This window comes from Quercus suber, unplaced genomic scaffold (assembly GCF_002906115.3).
Source record: "Quercus suber isolate HL8 unplaced genomic scaffold, Cork oak 2.0 scaffold_363, whole genome shotgun sequence".
NCBI lineage: Eukaryota > Viridiplantae > Streptophyta > Magnoliopsida > Fagales > Fagaceae > Quercus > Quercus suber.
The window spans coordinates 271818-292819 of NW_027069815.1; the positions used below are offsets into that span (position 1 = coordinate 271818).

The following is a 21002-nucleotide window of genomic DNA, read 5'->3' on the forward strand; positions in this document are numbered from 1 at the left end:
TGATTGGATTGTGCTTGCCTAAAAGAAAACCAATGATACACACAAATCCACACAATCTTCTCACTTAATTCCCTAAAATTCTTGTCAAGACTTGCATTAGCCACAAATCTTATTAGTCTAAGCTTTAGCTAGTTTTTAGGCTTCTTGTAACTAATGATGATGTAGGTTGAAAAATAAAGTTCTTTAGAATACTAGCATTGATCTAATGTGACAGAATCGAAGTTTCATTTACAATAATACAAAAGCAAAGGCTGATTTGGATTGCTTGCACTTGCAGTAGTCATATTTACTCGATATCCTATTATGACTAGTCACAGTTTAGATTTCTCATATCTGTTTATACACACACACACACACACACACAAATCTAGACAATAAAGAAAATTATGTAAAATAAAATAAGACTTGTAACAGGAAGGACGTGTAAGATGGTGATTACCTCCTTCAGGAAAGCTCCAACTTGCACTAGGTTCTGTCTCCCTATTGTCATCATAGGTTGCCTTAAATTTGGTAGCCTTTACTACTGCTGAATTTTCAAATTCATGGTGGACACAATCCCAACCCTCAGAAGTATTGATGCAGCTACTGCTGCATTGTGCAATTGTTAGGTTGAACTCTTCCACGTCTTGCTCATATATCAAATGGACTGCACATTTGATCACCTCCACTCTTGGACTATTGGTGTCAAATACAACCTTAATCCGACTGCATTGATAATTCCAACCTGTAGCTGGCCAATCATCACGAGACAAATACAACAGCCAAAGATGACCCACACTATACTTAAAGGATGTCTCCCCAATGACAACTTCAAAAGTACGGTGAGGGCCATGAGGCATATCACCAAGAGCTATCACGTGACCTTTAAGACTATATCTTTCACTTGAATAGCAAGAACGATTAATTCTGAAAAATGCACACAAAGCAAATCCCATCCACCTGCTATTACACCAATTTGGTGGCAGCTCTATGCTTATTGAATACCCAAACCTTTGATGGGTAAACCATGTTGGAACTTCAAACCCAGGAATAATGATGTTGAATGCAGCTCCAGTCCTATCTTTCCTTTTGTCAGAAGTTTTATATCCAGTTTTTGGGTACACGAGTCCCTGTACCAGAAAAAAACAAGAAATTTAACAATCAGAGAGAGAGAGAGAGAGAGAGAGCAGCAGCAGCAGCAGCAGCAGCAGCAGATTACCTTCAGGTAATGTTTCAGTATTGCAAATGCCAGACCATCACTGTCCTCATTAAATTCAACTAACTTGAAGCAATTGAAAAATGAAATAAATGGTTGTAACAAATTGCTCATACTGAGAAGTGCTGGTGATGGTTTCAGGGAAGAACAACCTTCAGCATTTATGTGTCTCACATTTGATGGAAACTCTGGCAATGAGTGAAGTTGAATGCAATTGCTCAAATTAAGAACTTCCAATAAATGAAGTTGACTGATGCTCGCAGGTAGGGCAAAGACAAGCTTGTTTGTAGATAGTGATATATATTTTAAAGAGCGAGCGCAGAAAACACTATCAAGCCTTGACTTAAAAAATTGCTTTTCACATCCACGACATATCAAGAAACTAATGGAAGAGGGAACTTCTCTAATTGCAGTTCCAGTCAAATCAAGTTCCCTCAAATGTTCGGTTTTCCCTAAGTTCTCTGGCAGGTAGGCAAGTTTTGAACATCCCAAAAGAATGAGTATTTCAAGAGATCTTAAACTATCCATGTTGCTAGGAAGGTTGGTAAGAGATCGGCAGAATTCCAAATTTAGAACTGTAAGCCTACTGAGTTGTCCAATAGATGGGTCGATCTCAACCAAATTTATGCAACCTCTAAGACATAGTCTCTCAAGTCTCGGAACCCCTGTGAAGTCAGGTGTTCTAATAAGGTTTTTGGATAGCTCAAGATCAATGAGTTTTAAGTTGTTTAAGTACTGTTCAACCAAAAAAAATGGGGATAATTAGCTTCCATCAAACAAAGAATTTATTTTAATAACATAAATTTTGTTTTCAATTAAAACAATTCTAATAATGGAAAAATGAAGCTCAGATACGAAGGGAGTGTATTGAAATTGCTCTTAAGAAAAAGATAAATAATAAATAATAGAAAGACAAAAGAACAAAATTACCTTTACACCTTTCCATAGATATTCAATTTTGCTAAACCACATTTTAAGTTCAACAAGCTCTTCTGATTGAAAACTGGATGGCAAACATTTTGAAGAATACCCATGCCATTCAAGAAATCTTAAGTTATTAGAAAGATGATTGAGGCCATTTGGGATGTGCACATTATCGATTATAAGCAATCTAAGATTACACATCTTTGAAAAAGCTTCAGGACAGGCTTCAAGTTTCCTGCATGCTTCATCCCCTTCAAATGAGTCTAGGACTATGGCTTGAATTGCTTTTGTTGCCTAAAAATAAAAAAACAAAGATCAATGAATTTCACAACAAAAGATAAGAATACTTCAGTTTTTTACTGTGTTAGAGGGGACCCTAATATCTATACTCTATGTTTTCCACAAATATAACCTCCTCTTAAGTATTGGTAGATCCAAGAAGGTTGAGGGTGAGAAATTTCTCCATTTACAACTTCAAATTTAACTGATGGAAAGAATATTATAATTAAGAATCTAACAATAACTATTAGATCATAACACAACATCATTTGTTAAAGTTTTCTCCGAAAAATCCTATTTATTTTATATATTAAGAGTGTTATTTTCTTTTGAGAATCAAACAATTCAACTATAAAGGACGCAATTCTAAATTTTAGAACAATGATTTCAAAATTAAAAAAAAAAAAAAAATACAAATGATGATTAATATGAGGCCTACAATGGAAGTTTGAAAAAAAAATTTCTAGGTAAATACTCATGCACCTTAGGGATCAAAAGATGAATGAGTGGTTGACTAAGTCAGGAAAGAGGAAATCAATTTATAACAATGTCACAATCAAATTATGTTTTCTAAATGTAAGACATAAAGAAACATGAATTCATATTTATAAATAAATAATGTGACAATCACATTATGTTTTTAAAATATAGGAAATAGTAATCATATTAGCATGAAATTTTGTATTCTATATCTTATGAATTAAGTGCTTAGGTAACTTTTTTTTCTTAAAAAATTAATTTCTTTAATGAAATTGTGTTTGTTTATCTATTCAATCTTGCCCCTGAAATAAAATGCTGGTTTTGCCACTGTTCTTACCGTATTGTTCTTCAATACATGCAACAAATCTTGACGAAGCCACAACCTACTGCGCCTCCCTGGTTCTTCAATTGATTCTTGACGGACAATTTCCCAGCCCATTTCTTGTAGTAGATCATGCATCCACAGTTTGTTGTTTTCTATAGTTATGAGAGATTTATCCGTGAGAACTCTTATACCAATTGTTGCGTCAAAACCACAATTCTCTAATATCTCTATTACTCGATCTTTCATCTTCCCTCTAAAGAAACACACAACATCTAGGAATATTGCCTTCCACATTTCCTTTAGTCCATCATAACTTACTTTAAGTGTATCATATATTTTTCTTTCAGGATTTTTTTTCAAATTCTTCACAGCACTTTGCCACTCATCCACTGTTCTTTCAACCATAAAGGACCCCAAAGTTACGAGAGCTAATGGAAGACCATTAGCATAGTATACAACATCTTGGGAGAGTTGCATTTGATCTCCTTCAGGTTTCCCATTTTTGAAGGCTTTCAAACAAAAAAGTTTCAGAGCATCATCATCATTTAAAGTGTTAGGCTTATATATATTATGCACTCCATGTTGGACCAACAAATGTTCATCTCTAGTTGTAATGATGATCCAACTCCCCAGTCCAAACCAGCAATGATCTCCAGCCAATAATTCTAATTGGTCCAATTGATTAACATTATCTAGAACAAGTAGAACTTTTTTATGATGTAGTCTATTCTTGATCATGTTAGCTCCATCATAAACATCCCATACATCTATATTGCTTTCCTCCAAAATTTGTGCAAGAAGCTGCTTTTGTAATTGAGCCAAACCATGTTTTTCTGAAACTTCCTTAATGTTAGCAATAAAGCTAGAACCTTCAAAATGGTTACATTTTGTTTCATAAATCACTCTAGCAAGAGTTGTCTTTCCCAGCCCCCCCATGCCACAAATCCCTATCATGCAAACACTGTTCCCAAGACCTAAATATGGAGTGATCAATTCCTCCATTGGAGAATCTATTCCTACCAAGTCTTTGGTAATGATTGAGAATTTTGACCTCGATCTTTGTAGAATATTATCCACAATATATTGGATAGCTTCTGACTCATATTTCCTGTGGAGAAGATTGAACAATAATTACACGATGGTCTCAATGAGTCATAAATTGCAGGGAGGAAGGGGGTAGGGAGAAAAATATTAGGTAATAATACTCCCTTGGTCAAAAAAATAAGAATTCATTGACTCATGGAACTGATAGAAGTAGAACCATCCATATAAGTAGTGTATTATCATATTAGTTGTATATGTAACATGTAATAAATCCATACATTTTCTTAGGGATTTATATACTTATATAACCATGTTTTGAAGCTTCTCAGATTTCTAAAGTTCAATCTTTATCCAATCCTATCGCTTTAGGAGTAACTCCATGCATTTTTCCCCCCCATCAGGAGGGTGCCACAGGGGGGTGTTGGGATGGGGGTGATAAGAAATGGGTATTCAAAGCTGACAATTATCATTCTTGCCAAGACATGTGGAATTTCCAAATCATGGAAGCAAAAGAACAAAAAAAGCAGCAAAGGAGCAGGGGATGCTAGTAGCGTAGCAGCCATAGCTGCAAAAATATCAAGGGGGGAAATTAAGTGCTATTATCCAATACCATTGCTTAGTTTAGCAATGATAAGCCTGATAAATCCCAAAATCTACTTTCAACAGAGCTACGTCAATTGATAAAAAATTTAGGTATCTGAATTCATGCCTGATTGTTTAGTGAAACTAAATTTGAATAGATTTAGTAGAACACGATAAATATACAAATTTATATTTCTTCAGTATGAAATATTAATAACAAAGGCAGTACTCAAATTTAGCAAAGTAGATAACCAAAGAGCTGAACATGTTTTCTAATACCTGATAAAATGAGTGAAGAGAAGTTAATGGTTTCTTTACTGGAAAAAAAAAATTGAACTACAACTTTTTAAAGCTTAGTGACATCAAAAGCCCAAGCTTTTACCCATTGAATCCAGGCCCAAAGGTATGTGACTGTTGAAGAGATCAAATGCTTCAAAATTTCAAATGCCTTTTTTTTTTCTTCCTTTTAAGAGAAGGTGTTCTTTGAATTTCTATTTCTGCAGAATTGTGCATGTTTACACCTCATTTGTTACATATGAAATGCATTACCTCATCTACAAACTCCTCGAAGGTACCCCTAATATCAAAATAAACTCCTCGAAGCTCTACTTCTACAAAATAATGTAAACAATTGGTTTGGGAATAACAAGTTTAAATTGTGCTCTTTGGATTTTAATTAAACCAAAACAATAATTGATCCACAACTAAATCTTTATGAAAACCACCTAGCATGAACTTAATCCAACCCATGACAAAGCAGAAGGTTATTTTGGATCATTAAAGCATCAGGTCGGGTTATAAAAGTGAAATGTTTCCAAAATTCACTTCTATTGACTTAAATTCTTAAAGTGGCCATGATAGAATAATTGCTGGATATGCTTGTTCATAAAATGAAGGCAGAAAATCAAGCACTACCCCATCTTGGAGCCACCCCCAAACAATTCCTCCCTATAATTAGCTGATGTTTGTGGGAGGATGGATAACACGCACCAGTGAGAATATTCAGGTGCTCAAAGAGCACGTGACACCCATGTTAGCTGTCACATAAATCACTCAATAATGGATTGCCTCTCCATTGTATAATTAATTTCCTTGTAAAAATGTATGAAGTATCAACCATTTTCATAGTTAGACTATAACTAGATAACAAGTAATGTCAGCAGTATATTTCACAGAAAGTGATTTAAGTAGGATATAAAAGGATTATGTCATTTAAATATCAACATAAAATTAACTAAATTTTCTCATGAAAATTACCTCTCCTGTAAATGCCAACCAGAGAGATTAGCCACTTCTCTCAAAGCATTCTTCCATGATTCTACCTCCTGTATGTTATCTGCTTTGTGTTTTGCAAAGGCTTGTTCAAAAGTTCCCCTCTGATTCCGTACATCAGGTGGACTTACAAAGTAAAAAACTGGCAGAACTATCAGTCCTATGTCTTCCCTGCATTTGACAATCCTTGCAAGCTCATCCAAACACCATGTCGAGGATGCATAGTTTCTTGATAGAATGACAACAGCAAATCTTGATTCTTCAATTGCTTTCTTGAGTTCTGGGGAAATGGATTTTCCTCTTTCAAGTTTTTCATCGTCCCTAAAGGTGAAAATGCCCTTCCTTATCAAAGCAGCATATAGATGGTCTGCAAAACTATAGCGAGTGTCCATGCCTCTGAAACTGAGGAACACATCATATTTCCACCGAGGTATTAAAGAAGAAGGGGGTGATGATGACGATGAGGCTCCTTGAGTGTTCATGGAAAACTGGTAAAGCTTGAACAACGTTCAATCAAAACTGAAGAAAAGACAGAGAAGGAAAATAAATTAAAATGTGAGAAGTCAAAGTTTTTTTGGTAAACGAAACTGCAGCAACAATTGTAAAGAGGAAATAACGCGGCACCTATTTGAGTAAAGGAGAGGAAGGTGTGCAATTCATGTACCCAGTTCAGTCAGGTCAACCGCTCTCATTGTCAGTCATAGAAAAAACAGTCTTTATTTTTCAAGGCGCGAAAGCACTAGACTACTAATTAAGAAAGATACAGGTCTTTTTTTTCTTTTTCTTTTTTAATAACTCGTCTCTATTCTATACACAATTTTTTTAATTTGATTCTTTTTTTTTTTTGGTAAAACAAAGAAAGGAAAGGGAGTGAGGAGATAAGAATATACACAATTTTTTTAATTTGATTCATTTTTTTTTTTTTTTTTGGTAAAACAAAGAAAGGAAAGGGAGTGAGGAGATAAGAAAATAGGAAGAAAAGTTTTTTTTTTTTTTGAGAAACAAATTAACACATAAAAAAGAGAAAAATGAGTTATAACACAAACTTATACCGTTTGGGGTGAAATTATCCTTAATTAAAGAGAGTAGACTGAAAATTTTGTGGGTTAGAAGTTTTCTCTTTGGTCCACCGTTTGGGGTGAAAGGTAAAGGAGAGATGAGTTTGGAAATTCCAAATCTACCATCCTTTATTCAACTTTAAAGCTCCCCTTTTTTTTCCACGTTTGTTAAGTTTAGGTTTTTTTTCCTAAATTTTGGATTTTTTTTTTTGCTTACTATCAAGGGCATCTAAATAAATTTATACAATAAAACATTTTTTAATGGTTAGTCTATAATTAGATTTTCAAAGGGCTGATTAGATTGTTTTGTGTTTGTGTTGTTTTGTTTTGATTAGAAATAATAGGATTTGAAAAATTTTATGGGTTATGTTAACGGGTGCACTTCTGGCAATTGTAAATAAATTATTTTAAGATAGTTTTGATACCACTTTTATGAGAAATAGAAAAAACTATTAAGATATTAATTGTTTTTTTCTTTTCTCATAAATTTTTCCTAAAATGGTTCCCTAAAAAATGCCTTTAGTACATCTGTTAATTTCTCCCTATTTTATATATTTATATATATTATCATATCTCTAAAAGTAAAAGCGTAGCATTTATTGTTGCTACACTCTTATTGAGCTACATTAGGGCCACATCAACCACTTATTTCCAACCATTTCTCTTTTTATTTTTTGACTCTTTTTATTTATTTATTAATTTTTTAGTTTAATGTTACATTTTCTCCAACCTTTCCCCTCATTTTTACCTTTTCATCTCCTTACTACTATCAACCTTAATATCATTTTTCCTTTATCCCTTAATCTTCTTTTTATTTTAAGTTTTTTCTTATCTCCATATTCTTACTATAAATTTGATATTCTCTCTCATTTTATACATATTTTCTCACACAAAAAATGTTATTACTCTCTCACTCTCTCATTTTTTTTTCTTTTTATGTGGATTTTTTTAATTTTTTTTATTTATCTCTACTTTATGTTAATGAATTTTTATGTTTTTAGAACTTTACTTTAGGTTGATGAAATTTGGTTTTGTATTTTTAGATAGTATATAAGAATATAATGTTATCTAATTATTGCTAGGTTTTTGTTGAGTCACGTCAAACATTTATTTTCAACTATTTTCCTCTTATTTTATTATTATTTTTATTATTATTAACTTTGTACCTTATTGTTACATTTTCTCCAACAATTCCATTTCCATTTTACCTTTTCATTTCCCCATTACTATCTTCTTTTATCTCTTCACCTTCCTTTTATTTGAACTCTTCTTTAACTCCATCCTCGTATTATAAATTTGCTACTCTCTCGCATTTTATACATATTTTCTCACACGAAAAAGGTTATTACTCTCTCTCTCTCTCTCTCTCATGTTTTTTTTCCCTTTTTTGTGTGGATATTTTTTTTTTTAAAAATTTTTTTGTATCTTTACTTCAGGATTAAACTAATGCTCCAAATTTTGTGGTTTTGTGTTTTTAAGTTGTTATTTTTTTTTTCTTATTCTTTTCTTTGATTGTTAAATGCTACCATATTGCATTATAAAGATAGTATGTATAAATATAATGTTATTCAATTACACGCATGACTTGAATAATTTGGTGTGACTATATATTTTATTTTGACTATTCTTCTTCTCATCTTATGTTCTATAAATTTATCTAATTTGGTTCTCTCTTGAAAAAAGGTGATTACTCTCTCTTGTTTATTTATTCTTTCTTACAACTTTACTTTAGGTTCATGAATCATTATATATTTTTTATAACACTATTTTGGGTTAATACAATTTTGTAGTGTGTTTTTTAGTTCTCCTCCACAAGCTCTCTCTCTCCCTTTAATAACTTTTGTTTGATTTTTTTTTTGACATAATGCTTAATTATTTTGAATTTGAAAATTTAAATTTATATCAAAATACAATCTTGCTATGAGTTTGAACGTGTTTATCAACTATTTGAGTAATATCAAGTGTAACTTTGTAATAAGCTTTAACTTATGATTATCATGATAATCTCCTTTATGAAATAAGAAATTTGAATAATACATTTGAAAATTAAAGAGTTTAGTTGTAATAAAAAGGAAAATATAATGTACCATAATATAATTTAGAAAAATATGGACTACCTCAAATAGAAATAATATCAATCAAACACATGTAGAATATTAAATGATATACATACATATGTATAGATAAAAAAAAAAAATTTAGAATTTTTTTTAAAAATTTTTAGAGTACAAATTATCTTCTAAAAAAATTTAAAAAATAAATTATACATCATGTAACAATTACAAAGTAATTATGTATTGATTTGTGACTAGTTTTATTGATAATGGTCAAGTATCAATTTGCTAATATAAGCTCTTTCTTAACATAAATAAATCTAAGTTATTGCATTTTACACAATATAATTTGTTGTGTGATTATGTAATACTATTTTCAAAAATAAAGTTCATATAGAAAAAATACAAGTCAACCCAAAGTTGACTGACTTGTAACCCGATTGACCCGTTTATCGCATTTAGGCAAATGAGATGAACACAGCGGTACAAGCACATGGGGAATAATTGATCGATGATTCCCCCACTTTCTCTTACTCTGTTTCTATTCTACCAACAAAACAAGGAGAAATTTCCTCGATCGTAAGCAGCTGTAAAGCTATGTTTATATATCATTAAAAAAATAAATACTTTAATGGGTGCTTCATAGCTGGTCACCACCATCACGAAATTACTGCCCTTTTGCCTAAAAAGTCTAAAAAGAAAAATGCAGACTTGCTGACTTACTTTATTTTTTGGAGAAATGACTGAATAGTTGACTCGACTTAAATAGCAGGATGTGAAATTGTGGATGAATTACTCCGATCAGCTCTACGTCTTCACTCTGTCTCTCTCTCTCTATTAAAGAACACTCTCCATTCATTTACTAAAAAAACAATTACAATCTAATAGGAACTGAATCCAGCCTTGTTTCAAGAGGGTTTTCGATCTGTAAGTTCTCTCATTTTTCACTCTTTTATTTCTTTCCTTTCGCTTCATCTCTTCTTCTCCAGTTTGAACTTTGAATTGAATTTGAATGTATATGTGTTTTGTTATCTATAATTCTATATATTATAGTTCAAAGTATATTTCCAACGGATTCCATGAGCACTCAAGGAGGTTCAACGTTATCACTGTCTTCTTCTTTGACACCTCGGTGGAAACACGATGTGTTTCTCAGTTTTAGAGGCGAGGACACCCGTAATAGTTTTACGGACCATTTATATACTGCTTTGAAACAGAAGGGCATTTTGACCTTTAAGTATGATGAGAAAATTGAGAGAGGAAAAGCTATTTCACGAGAGATCCTGGAAGCAATAGAAGAATCGAGGTTTTCAATTGTCATTCTCTCAAAAAACTATGCATCTTCGATATGGTGCTTGGATGAGCTTGTTCAAATCATCAGATGCAGTAAAGAGAGGGGAGTGACAGTTCTACCGGTTTTTTATGACGTGGATCCATCTGATGTACGGAGACAGAGAGGAACTTTCTCAATTCCTTTAGCTGAATATATGGAGAAGATTGAAATGTGGAGAGCTGCTTTGACTGAAGTGGCGAATCTGTCTGGTTGGCTTGTTCAAGATGGGTAATTTCCTATTAAATTTATTTTATGTTGATATTTAAATGACAAATTTTCTTACATATATCATGAAGTATATAGAATAGCATAATATGAATGCATTAATGGAAATATTAAAACGCTTACATTAGTTTTTATTAGCTCAAATATTGTTTTCCGTTAAATAAAATCCTTAAGGTGCATTTTGACAATTTTATTTACAAACCAATCAGTTTTTTTTTTTTTTTTTGGGATAATTTGATAGGTTACAATGGGGAGGGGAGATTTGGACTCTGGATGTTATCGAAACACCAAGAGGTGCCAAATAGTTGAGCTATAAGGCTCTTGGAACAAAATTAAAACGTTAAAATAATTTCAAGAGGTATAGCTTCAAGGAGTTTATAATTGATATTAGTATGCTGAAATAAAAATTCAAAGAACACTTCTCTTAAAAGAAAATGGAAAAACTTGGCTTTAGTCCAATGCACATGAGCACTAGACCCTTTCTTTGCAAAAAAAAAAAAACCATTTGGTTACTTCTTTTTTTTCTTCCTCTATCTTCAACAATGAAAATCCCATTCCAGGTATTATAAAGCATTCAAGTTTTGGATGTCAAGTTTGCTAAATTTGTGTAAGCTATTTAATCTGCTAATAATATTTTGGGACAAAAATCCTCTATCCTAGTTTCAGTGTTCCATTTAATAGTATCTTATGTGTCTATAATCATTTTCCTTTTAAATTTTGGTTAATTTACCTATCAAATTATTTTTTGGTCACTTTAGAAGAGGGAAAGAAGATAAAAATGTGGTTGGTGAAGCATAAAGTGGAACCCATAGAGTGGGAAAAATATTTTTAGTCTTTAATACTCAAGATACCTCAAAACTGTAGTGTTGTTAAAAGCAATCTTAGGCGTGCTTAAAGCTCAAAGCACAAAGCCCCAAGGTCTGAGCACTTTGTTTGGCCAAAACAAAACTCATTTAATGAAGCACACTTTAGGTTTGCTTCTATGGCACTTTTTGAAGAAGCCAAAGCATGCCTAGGCACCCTTTTTTATTTTATTGCTAAAAATATATATGAATCCTCAAAATTAATTGTTTAATCTTGAGAGAAATGACGTGGACCAATGATTTACTATACAACCACTATTCTTAAGGTGTTGTGTTACACAATTTTTTTTATTTACATGTGAAAAGATACGAACAAGATTAATTTATTGTTTTTGTGCTTTTTTTCTGATTTTTAAATGAATGTTGATTGAAAGGGAACCATATACATCATTTGATCATAACTATTATGGTTATGTATTTTTATAAAGTACAAGAGAATTATATAAATGTTATGTTTAAACTTCCTACAACAAGATTATTATGATATTGTCCATTGATAATTGTTTTCAATTAAATATTATTATTAATATTTGAAATAACTTAAGTAAAATTTGAACTAACAAACATTATACAATTGCACTTACCTAATAGGTAAAATATTCAAATTTTGAGCTTTTATATATATATATATATATTTTATTATATGTTACCAAAATTTCTATTAAATGTTATTAAATATTATATCCTCTCTAATAACCTTTAATAGAAATATTTAATATTAGATATTATATTGCGAAGAGCCTTGTAGCTCAACTAGATGGCAAAAAATGTTATTAGATATATTTTACTTCAATTAAGCGTGTACTTGTGCTTTGCACCTAGGCTTCAAGAGGCTTATGCACTTAACTGTGCTCGAGCCTTTTACAAACTCATAATAAACGTCAATAAATTATGAATTAGATTTTGGATTTAGCGGCTTAATATCATTTCTAACCTAAGCAATAGTATTGGATGATGGCACTTTCTTTCCTCTCCTGATATTTTTGCAGCTGCTAGTATCCGCTGCTTCTCTCCCTCTTTTGCTTATTTATTTATTTTTGGGTTCTATGATTTGGAAGGCCCACATGTCTTGGGCAAGAATGAAAATTGCCCACCATATAAGTAATTAACAAAATTTGATGGATTTTTGTTAGTAAATATAATCATACAAAGTAGCCAAAAATTTTTGTTGGGAAGAACTTATGATACTAATTTATTAACTTATACAAACTTCCATAAACATGCATAAACACAGACATTTATACACACAACTTAGTATCCTCCATAGTGAATCTTTAAAGTTTTCATTTTTAATATAAGTTATCAAATTGTCTACCAAAGTGCATAAAAAAAATTTCAATTAAACTAATGAAGTATTCAAATATATGAATGATCTAAAACTTTAACAGATACAAGAACACATTTCACAATAAAAAATGAATGTGACGGAAAAAAAAATTTCTCCATAACTATTAGTCCAATTGGACAATTTTTTTTAGATCATCATTGGACTAACTCAAATACTTTTTTTTTTGATAAGTTTAACTCAAATATTTGAAGGGGCCAAGTCCCATTTTTGTAGACTAATAATTGCAATGTTAAATATTTATATGTAGTATAAAAATATTTGGGGGGGGGGGGGGGGGCAACATTGTTCCCAAGATCTAAATACGAAGTGATCAATTCTTCCACTGAAGAATCTATTCCTACCAAGTCATTGGTAATGCTAGAAAACTCGAACTCAGATTTTGTGAGATGAGTTCCACAATGCTTTGGATTAATTCTGACACATGCCTGTGAAGATGATAGAACAATAATTAAGTGATGGTCCAAACCAATCGTAAAACCTTGGGACAAAGAAAAATAAGGGGATAAACTCCTTGGTCAAACAAATATGAACTCATTAGCTCAGGTCGTGGATAGAATGATAGAATTACCCATATAAGAATTGTATGTAGGGGCAGAGCTACATGTATGAGTGGGGACCATTNAGTTCTAATTGTTCTGGATGATGTTAATAAATTGGATCAACTAGAAAACTTGGCTGGAGAGCGTGGCTGGTTTGGATTGAGGAGTTTGATCATCATAACAACTAGAGATGAACATTTGTTGGTCCAACATGGAGTGCATAAAATCTATAAACCTAATGCATTAAGCAGTGATGATTCTTTAAAACTCTTTTGTTTGAAAGCCTTCAAAAATGAGCAACCCAAAGAAGGTTATATGCAACTCTCCCAGGATGTTGTTCACTATGCTAATGGCCATCCATTAGCTCTTGTAACTTTTGGTTCCTTTTTGTTTGGAAGAACAATGGATGTTTGGCAAAGTGCATTGGACAGATTTAAAAAAACTCCTAAAAGGGAAATATTTGACACACTTAAAGTAAGTTATGATGGCCTAGAGGAAATGTGGAAGGATATATTTCTAGATGTTGCATGTTTCTTTAGAGGGAAGATGAAAGATCAAGTAATAGAGATATTAGAAACTTGTGGTTTTGACGCAAGAATTGGAATACAAGTTCTCATGGATAAATCTCTTCTAACCCTAGAAAATGGCGCGTTGCAAATGCATGATCTACTACAAGAAATGGGTATGGAAATTGTTCGTCAAGAATCACGTGAAGAGCCTGGGAAGCGTAGTAGGTTGTGGCTTCGTAAGGATTTATTTCATGTACTGATGAACAATACGGTAAGAACATTGACAAAACAACATTTTATTTCAAGGAAAATATTGAATAGATACACAACATAATTTCGTTCAAAAAAAATTTTTTTTTATGAAAAAAATATAATGTAATATATATGTAGTTACATAAGTACTTAAGTCATAAAATATAGAATACAAATTTTCATTCAGCATGCGGTTGCCTGCAACTTATATATTTTTTGTTTTGTTTTTTTTTTTTTTTTTTTTTTTCCTTTTTCTCTCAGTTCTTTTTTTAAATAATAATAATAATTTTTAAATAGTCTAATTTTTTATTGTTTCCAAACACACTCTCAATTTCATGTCAATATGCTGACTATTTCTTGTATTTTAAAAATATAATGCAGTTGTCACTTTTCTTTTCTACTAAATTCATCTTTCATAATTTCGTACATTTTGAAAACATTATGTGATTGTGACATTGTTTATATATTTAAATTGTAGAATTGCATCCTTTCTAATTGCAGTGTTGGATTCTCAAGTGAAATGACACTTCTAATATATAAATAAAGGACAAAGTTTAGCTACAAAATTGGTTATAGCCTTAGGTTACAAACTCACTCAATAAAATAAATATTACTGCATATTTTGAAAATCTGACCGTTGAATTACATGTTCTTTACGCTTTTAATATACATGTCAATTTTTGTGTCAATCGAATATTATTTACTATATAATCTATAATCTTATATTTTATGCATAATTTTAAATTACAAAAACTTACAATTTAAAAATTTATTGATGACATAGCTATTGATTTTTAATTTTTTTGAAATTTTGCAAATATAGAGGATATAAGAAGAAGATTTAATCCAATGGTGGATTTGTCAAAATTCACCTCCAATAAAAAGATATTGAGTGAGTTTGTAGCCTAAGGCTATACAATCAATTTTGTAGCTAAACTTTGTCCATAAATAAATGCTCAATTTGGAAATTTCTCAACCTTCATCTTCTTGGATTTACCAATGGTAAAGTGGAAGTTATATGTGTGGAAAACTCAGTATATATATTATTTGCCTTGTCTAACACTATAAAACTAAAAAGTTCTAGCATTCTGAACTTTTGTTGTGCAATTTACCAATCCTTTGCTTTTGATTCTTAGGCAACAAAAGCAATTCAAGCCATAGTTCTAGAGTTAAGAGGGGATGAGGCATATCAGCACATTGAATCCTATTCTGAAGTTTTTTCAAGGATGTGTAATCTTAGATTGCTTATAATTGATAATGTGCACATCCCAAATGGCCTCAATCATCTTTCTAATGAATTAAGACTTCTTGAATGGCATGGGTATTCTTCAAAATGTTTGCCATCCAGATTCCAATCAAAAGAGCTTGTTGAACTTAAACTGCAGTTTAGCAAAATTGAATATCTTTGGAGAGGCGAAAAGGTGATTTTGTTCTTCTAACTGTCTTTTTATTACTTATTATTTATCTTTTCTTTAGGAGTGGCTGGAATACAGTGCCTTCGTTTTAATATTTTAAAATTTTTCTGATTAAAAAGAATTCAATGTTTAATAGTATCTAATTATCCTCTTTTTTGGTTGAACAGTATTTAGACAAGTTAAAACTCATCGACCTTGAACATTCCATAAACCTTATTAGGACACCTGACTTCTCAGGGGTTCCAAGACTTGAGAAACTGTGTCTAAGAGGTTGCATAAATTTGGTTGAGATCCACCCATCTATTGGACAACTCAGTAAGCTTACTGTTTTAAATTTGGAATTCTGCCAATCTCTTATCAATCTTCCAAGCAGCATGGATAGTTTAAGGTCTCTTGAAGTACTCATTCTTTTGGGATGCTCAAAACTTGCCAAACTACCAGAGAACTTGGGGAAAATTGAATGTTTAAAGGAACTTGATTTGACTGGAGCTGCTATTCAGGAAGTTCCCTCTTCCATTAGTTTCTTGATATGTCGTGGATGTGAAAAGCAATTTTTTAAGTCGAGGCTTGATAGTGTTTTCAGCGTTCGCTTGTTAAAATATTTAGCACTATCTACAAACAATCTTGTCTTTGCCTTGCCTGCAAGCATCAGTCAACTTCTGAAATTGGAAGCTCTTAATTTGGGCAACTGCATACAACTTCACTCATTGCCAGATCTCCCATCAAATGTAAGATATATAAATGCTAAAGGTTGTTCTTCCCTAGAAGCATCACCAGCATTGCTCAGTATGAGCAATTTGTCGCAACCATCAATTTCATTTTTTAATTGCTGCAAGCTGGTTGAGTATAATGAGGGCAGTGATGGTCTGGCATTTGCAATGTTGAAACGTTACCTACAGGTAATCTGCCCTGTCTCTCTCTCTCTCTCTCCCTCTCACAGACACAGATTCTTAAATAACATAGTTTTTCTGGTACAGGGACTCATTTATCCAAAAACAGGATTATACGAAACTTCTACCAATAGGAAAGATAGATCTAAAGCTGCGTTCCAGATAATTATTCCCGGATTGGATGTTCCTCAGTGGTTAACTCATCAAAGGATTGGGTATTCAATAAGCATAGAGCTGCCTCCAAATTGGTGTAATAGTAGGTGGATGGGATTTGCTTTGTGTGCTTTTTTCAGAATTAATTGTTACGGTTACTCAGGTGAAAGTTATAGTCTTAAAGGTCACGTGAAAGCCCTTGGTGATGTGCCTCAGCATACTTTTAAAGTTATTGGAGAGACATCCTTTGAAGTTGTCATTGGGGAGACTTCCTTTGATTATAGTGTTGGTCACCTTTGGCTATTGTATTGGTCTCGTGATGATTTGCTAGGTACACATTGGAACGGTCATGAATGCAGTCAGATTAATGTTGTATTTGACAGCAATAGCCCAAGTGTGGAGGTGATTAAATGTGCAGTCCGTTTGATATATGAGCAAGATGTGCAAGAGTTCAACCAAACAACTGCCCAATGCAGCACTAGCTGTGTCATTACTTCTGAGGGTTTAGATTGTGTCCATCATGAATTTGAAAATTCAGCAGTAGAAAAAGCTACCAAAATTATAAGAACCTATGATGACACTAACGAGGCAGAACATAGTGCAAGTTGGAGTTTTCATGAGGAAACTGTAAGAGGTAACAACCATCTCACGCATCCTTACTGTTACAAGTATTATCTTATTTTTACTATATTTTCTTTATAGCTGTAATAGTCCAGATTACTTGTCTCGATTTTTGTGTAGATTTGGATTGTTTAGCTGTTGCACAGGCATTTACTGGTTAGATTTTGTCATTACAAACAGATACGAGAGATCTCAATTTTGACTACTTATTTGAAAATTAAAATTATAGGGTCCAACAATGACAAAGGGAAGTTTAGGGAGAAAATAGAGAATGGTTAATGAAACAGATGAGAGATGTCAGGTCATGTGGGAAGTTTTTTTTTAATTCATAAAACTGATGGCCATGTAGGAAGATTATAATGTTATGTAGAGAGAATAAATTTTCTTTGTATAGGTGGCTATTCAATGTGACTTTCTTGGTTAAATTCTATTATATTTTGACCTTTCATGATTGATTTCATAACACACATTTGATGTTTTATTTTGATGATAGAATTTTCTAGCGGGCAGAAAATAGATTTCACATGTCATTTTTGCATTTGTCTGCTGAATTTTGATTCCTCTTCTTGCTCTTGTAATTGTAGCAGTGGCCAAAACAAAGGATGGGAAGAAGGAAATTAAAGGCGAGCAATTTAGGTGGTCAAAACCAATGCGATGTTTGTTACTTGAGATACTTGCTAATGATGCTACTAAAGGAAATAAGCCATCCTATACATTTATGCCCAGATCATTAGCTCGAGCAGCCCAAGAAATTAGTGAGAAATTTGGGGTTGAATGCCAACTTAATCATGTGGAGAATTGTCTTCGAACCATTGAAAGCATTTGGAGTACCATTACAAAACTTCGTAATAGAAAAAATATTTTTGGATGGAATGATAATCTGAAAATGATTACTTGTGAAAAGAAAGTGTATGATGAGGAAGTAATGGTATGAAGCATACTTTAGTCATTATGTAGGTGTTATTTTAGTGATTGGTCTCTTCCTAACTATTTGTGGTTTTTTTTTTTCTTAAAAAAAAAATTAAATAAAATAAAAACAGGCGCATCCAGATCATGAGCAATATTTGAACAAGAAAATTGAGATGTATGATAAGATGGCTCTGATTTTTTGTAAAGACAATGCAACATGGAGTTCTGCAAAGTCTTTTAGTGGTATTGAATCAGAAAAAAGGATCCTTGAATTGGAGTCAAATGCTCTAGACATTGATTTTGAGAAGGCATCAAAACGGAAGCAAGTTAGTTCTTCAAATGCAGCTTTATCTGGAGCAAGCTCTCTTAGAAAAAGGAGTCGTACGAACCAAGATGCTAATTATGGTAAGTTTTACAAACAACTCCGTAAGGTTGAGCTAGCAATTAAAAAACTCAAAAAAGATCAACTTGATGTGAATGAGCTTTATGAAGAAGTTATGAAGATAGAAAGGTTTAGCGAAGTTATGCTTGCATTTGCCTTTGACTATTTGGTGGATAATGAAAGGGTAGCAAAAGCATTCATGGCCAAGAATGCTAGACTCCGAACATTGTGGTTGGAGAGTTTCTTTAACCAAAATGGTATTTATGGGAATTAGATAGTAAAGGTTTAAATTTGTACAAGGATATGAAAAAATAAATGATAATATGAATCATGATTATGTAGATGTTTTTTTTGTTTCTTTTATTTTATATTTTGAGAATCGTAGATGGTTAACTTGGATTTTTTACTCTATATATATATATATATATAACCTACTATGAAACTAACCCCTTGTCAGATCCAGTTACAAGTAACCTAAGTATATTCACCATTGGGCCAATAAGACTTAGGTCTTGGGTTCAAGTCTTCCGATCCTCGCAAGTGAGCGTGTTGGTGCCCATTTTCTTCATATTGTCTGGGCACATAGGGTTACCACCCTCTCCTCTTATGGTTTTTTTTCAATTACAAAAAAAAGTGTATATATATATATATTCGCCCTTGCTTAAAATTGTTTTAAACTGTTACTTAATTACTTTTTTGTGAGGGAACTCTACACTTTTACACTACCCAATACTTTTGAGAGTTAAATATAACCATGGCCTAGAGGTCATTAATATATGTTAGGTGTTATGAAAATATAGTTTTTGTTTATAGGAAGCATATGGTTGAAAAGTTGACTTGCTCGACCGATTGAGAGGAAGTTTCGATCGATCAAGATACAGATCTGCTGAATTTTAATTCAGCCCAACAGTCCATTAAACGTTAGGGTTTCAATCCAAACTTACTTGGTATATAAGGAAAAATCCTAAAACATGTTTTTCAAATCTTGGAGAGCTACTCTTTTGAGATCTGAGAGGTTCTTGTACCTTTTACTCTTTCAAGCATCTACTAGAGATCACACACATATTACTAGTATCGGTGGAAGAAAGTCGCAACCCAAGTTTTAGCTATCAAGCGAACTAAAGATTAAAGACGTGAACTGGAGGTTCATGTTGGAGAAGATCCACATCAAAGAAGTTTGAGGGGTTCAGAGCTAGATTGGATAATCTTAGTTAAGTTTACTACAAATGGTACATTCTTGACTGTAAACTTTTATTTGATATAGTGGACTGTTCTTTTAGGATTGTTTCCCCCAGGTTTTTTACCTTGAAACTAGATTGTTTCATTAGTTTTCCTGGATTATCACATCATTTGTTATTTACATATTCGGCTGCATGATATGTTTGATGATTGTTTAACTTAAATCTACATAATTGACCTAAGTAACAACTTGGCTATTAAATTAGGTTAAACAAACTGTGTTTTCAGGGTTTTAAAAACTAACAGTTTTGATGTGTAAGTATTGTGAAAATAAATAATCTGTTTATGCAAGAAAGAGGAGAGGAGGAAATATGACACATGATATTCTACGTGTTTAGATAATATGCCTACGTTCACGGAAGGTAGAGGAAATAAAATTTCACTATAATTTGGAGATTACAACAATTGCTTGAAGGCAATCTCACAAGCACAACCCTCAAATACACCTTTGGAACACCCTATTGTATTTAGACAATAGTTGCAGAACACTCTAAGTTCCTTTTTCTGGTGCACACACATAGAAGAAGCTCTTATTCGCACTTGTCCAATACCACTCTTCTCCACCTCTATTTATAACTAGAGGTTCAATCGAATTGGAAATTGTTAAATTACTGATTGTCTTAAAAGTTTAAGCTATTAAAATATGGTAAATTTAATCATTTAATCACATACTTCTAACACTCCCTCTCACGTGTGGGTCGAAATTACCTTGGAGGAGATAGGGATCGAACTTAGGACTTCCCGCTTTAATATCATGTTAAATTACTGATTGTCCTAAAAATTTAAGCTATTGGGATATGGTAAATTTAATCATTTAGTGTGCGTTTGGCTCGAGCTTAAAAAACCAGCTTATTTTACTATTCAGCTTATTTTTGCTACTATTTATGGGCCTCACTGCACTTTTTGGTACTATTCACAGGTCTTACTGTACTATTTTAGCTAAATTTTACCTTTATCTACAGTACTTTCGGCAAAAAGTTTTCAGTTTTAGCAAAATAAGCGAATCCCAAACAAACCCTTAATCACATATTTCTAATGGAAAGCATTTATTGCCAATGGAGTCTTCCAATATTTCGGCTACAAAGAGAAATCCTATGTTGGCTTGTAATGT

The 21002-nt window shown here is 32.4% G+C and overlaps 2 protein-coding genes across 2 annotated transcripts; one reads left to right on the forward strand and one right to left on the reverse strand.

Moving 5' to 3' along the window:
* Positions 1-166: 166 nt before the first annotated feature.
* Positions 167-6603, reverse strand: LOC112006513 (disease resistance protein RPV1-like). Its single transcript, XM_024038790.2, has 5 exons — positions 6087-6603; positions 3216-4311; positions 2126-2413; positions 1199-1930; positions 167-1109 (listed from the first exon to the last, which is right to left on the reverse strand). Exons 1-5 carry the CDS (start codon positions 6581-6583, stop codon positions 312-314), a joined length of 3411 nt encoding a protein of 1136 aa, XP_023894558.2. The 5' UTR covers positions 6584-6603; the 3' UTR covers positions 167-311.
* A 3312-nt stretch (positions 6604-9915) lies between these two features.
* LOC112006502 (disease resistance-like protein DSC1) lies at positions 9916-19015 on the forward strand. The gene is made up of 8 exons (XM_065760371.1): positions 9916-10140; positions 10267-10774; positions 13572-14301; positions 15419-15703; positions 15865-16596; positions 16675-17374; positions 17946-18289; positions 18402-19015. Exons 2-8 carry the CDS (start codon positions 10293-10295, stop codon positions 18924-18926), a joined length of 3798 nt encoding a protein of 1265 aa, XP_065616443.1. The 5' UTR covers positions 9916-10140; positions 10267-10292; the 3' UTR covers positions 18927-19015.
* The last annotated feature ends 1987 nt before the right edge of the window (positions 19016-21002 follow it).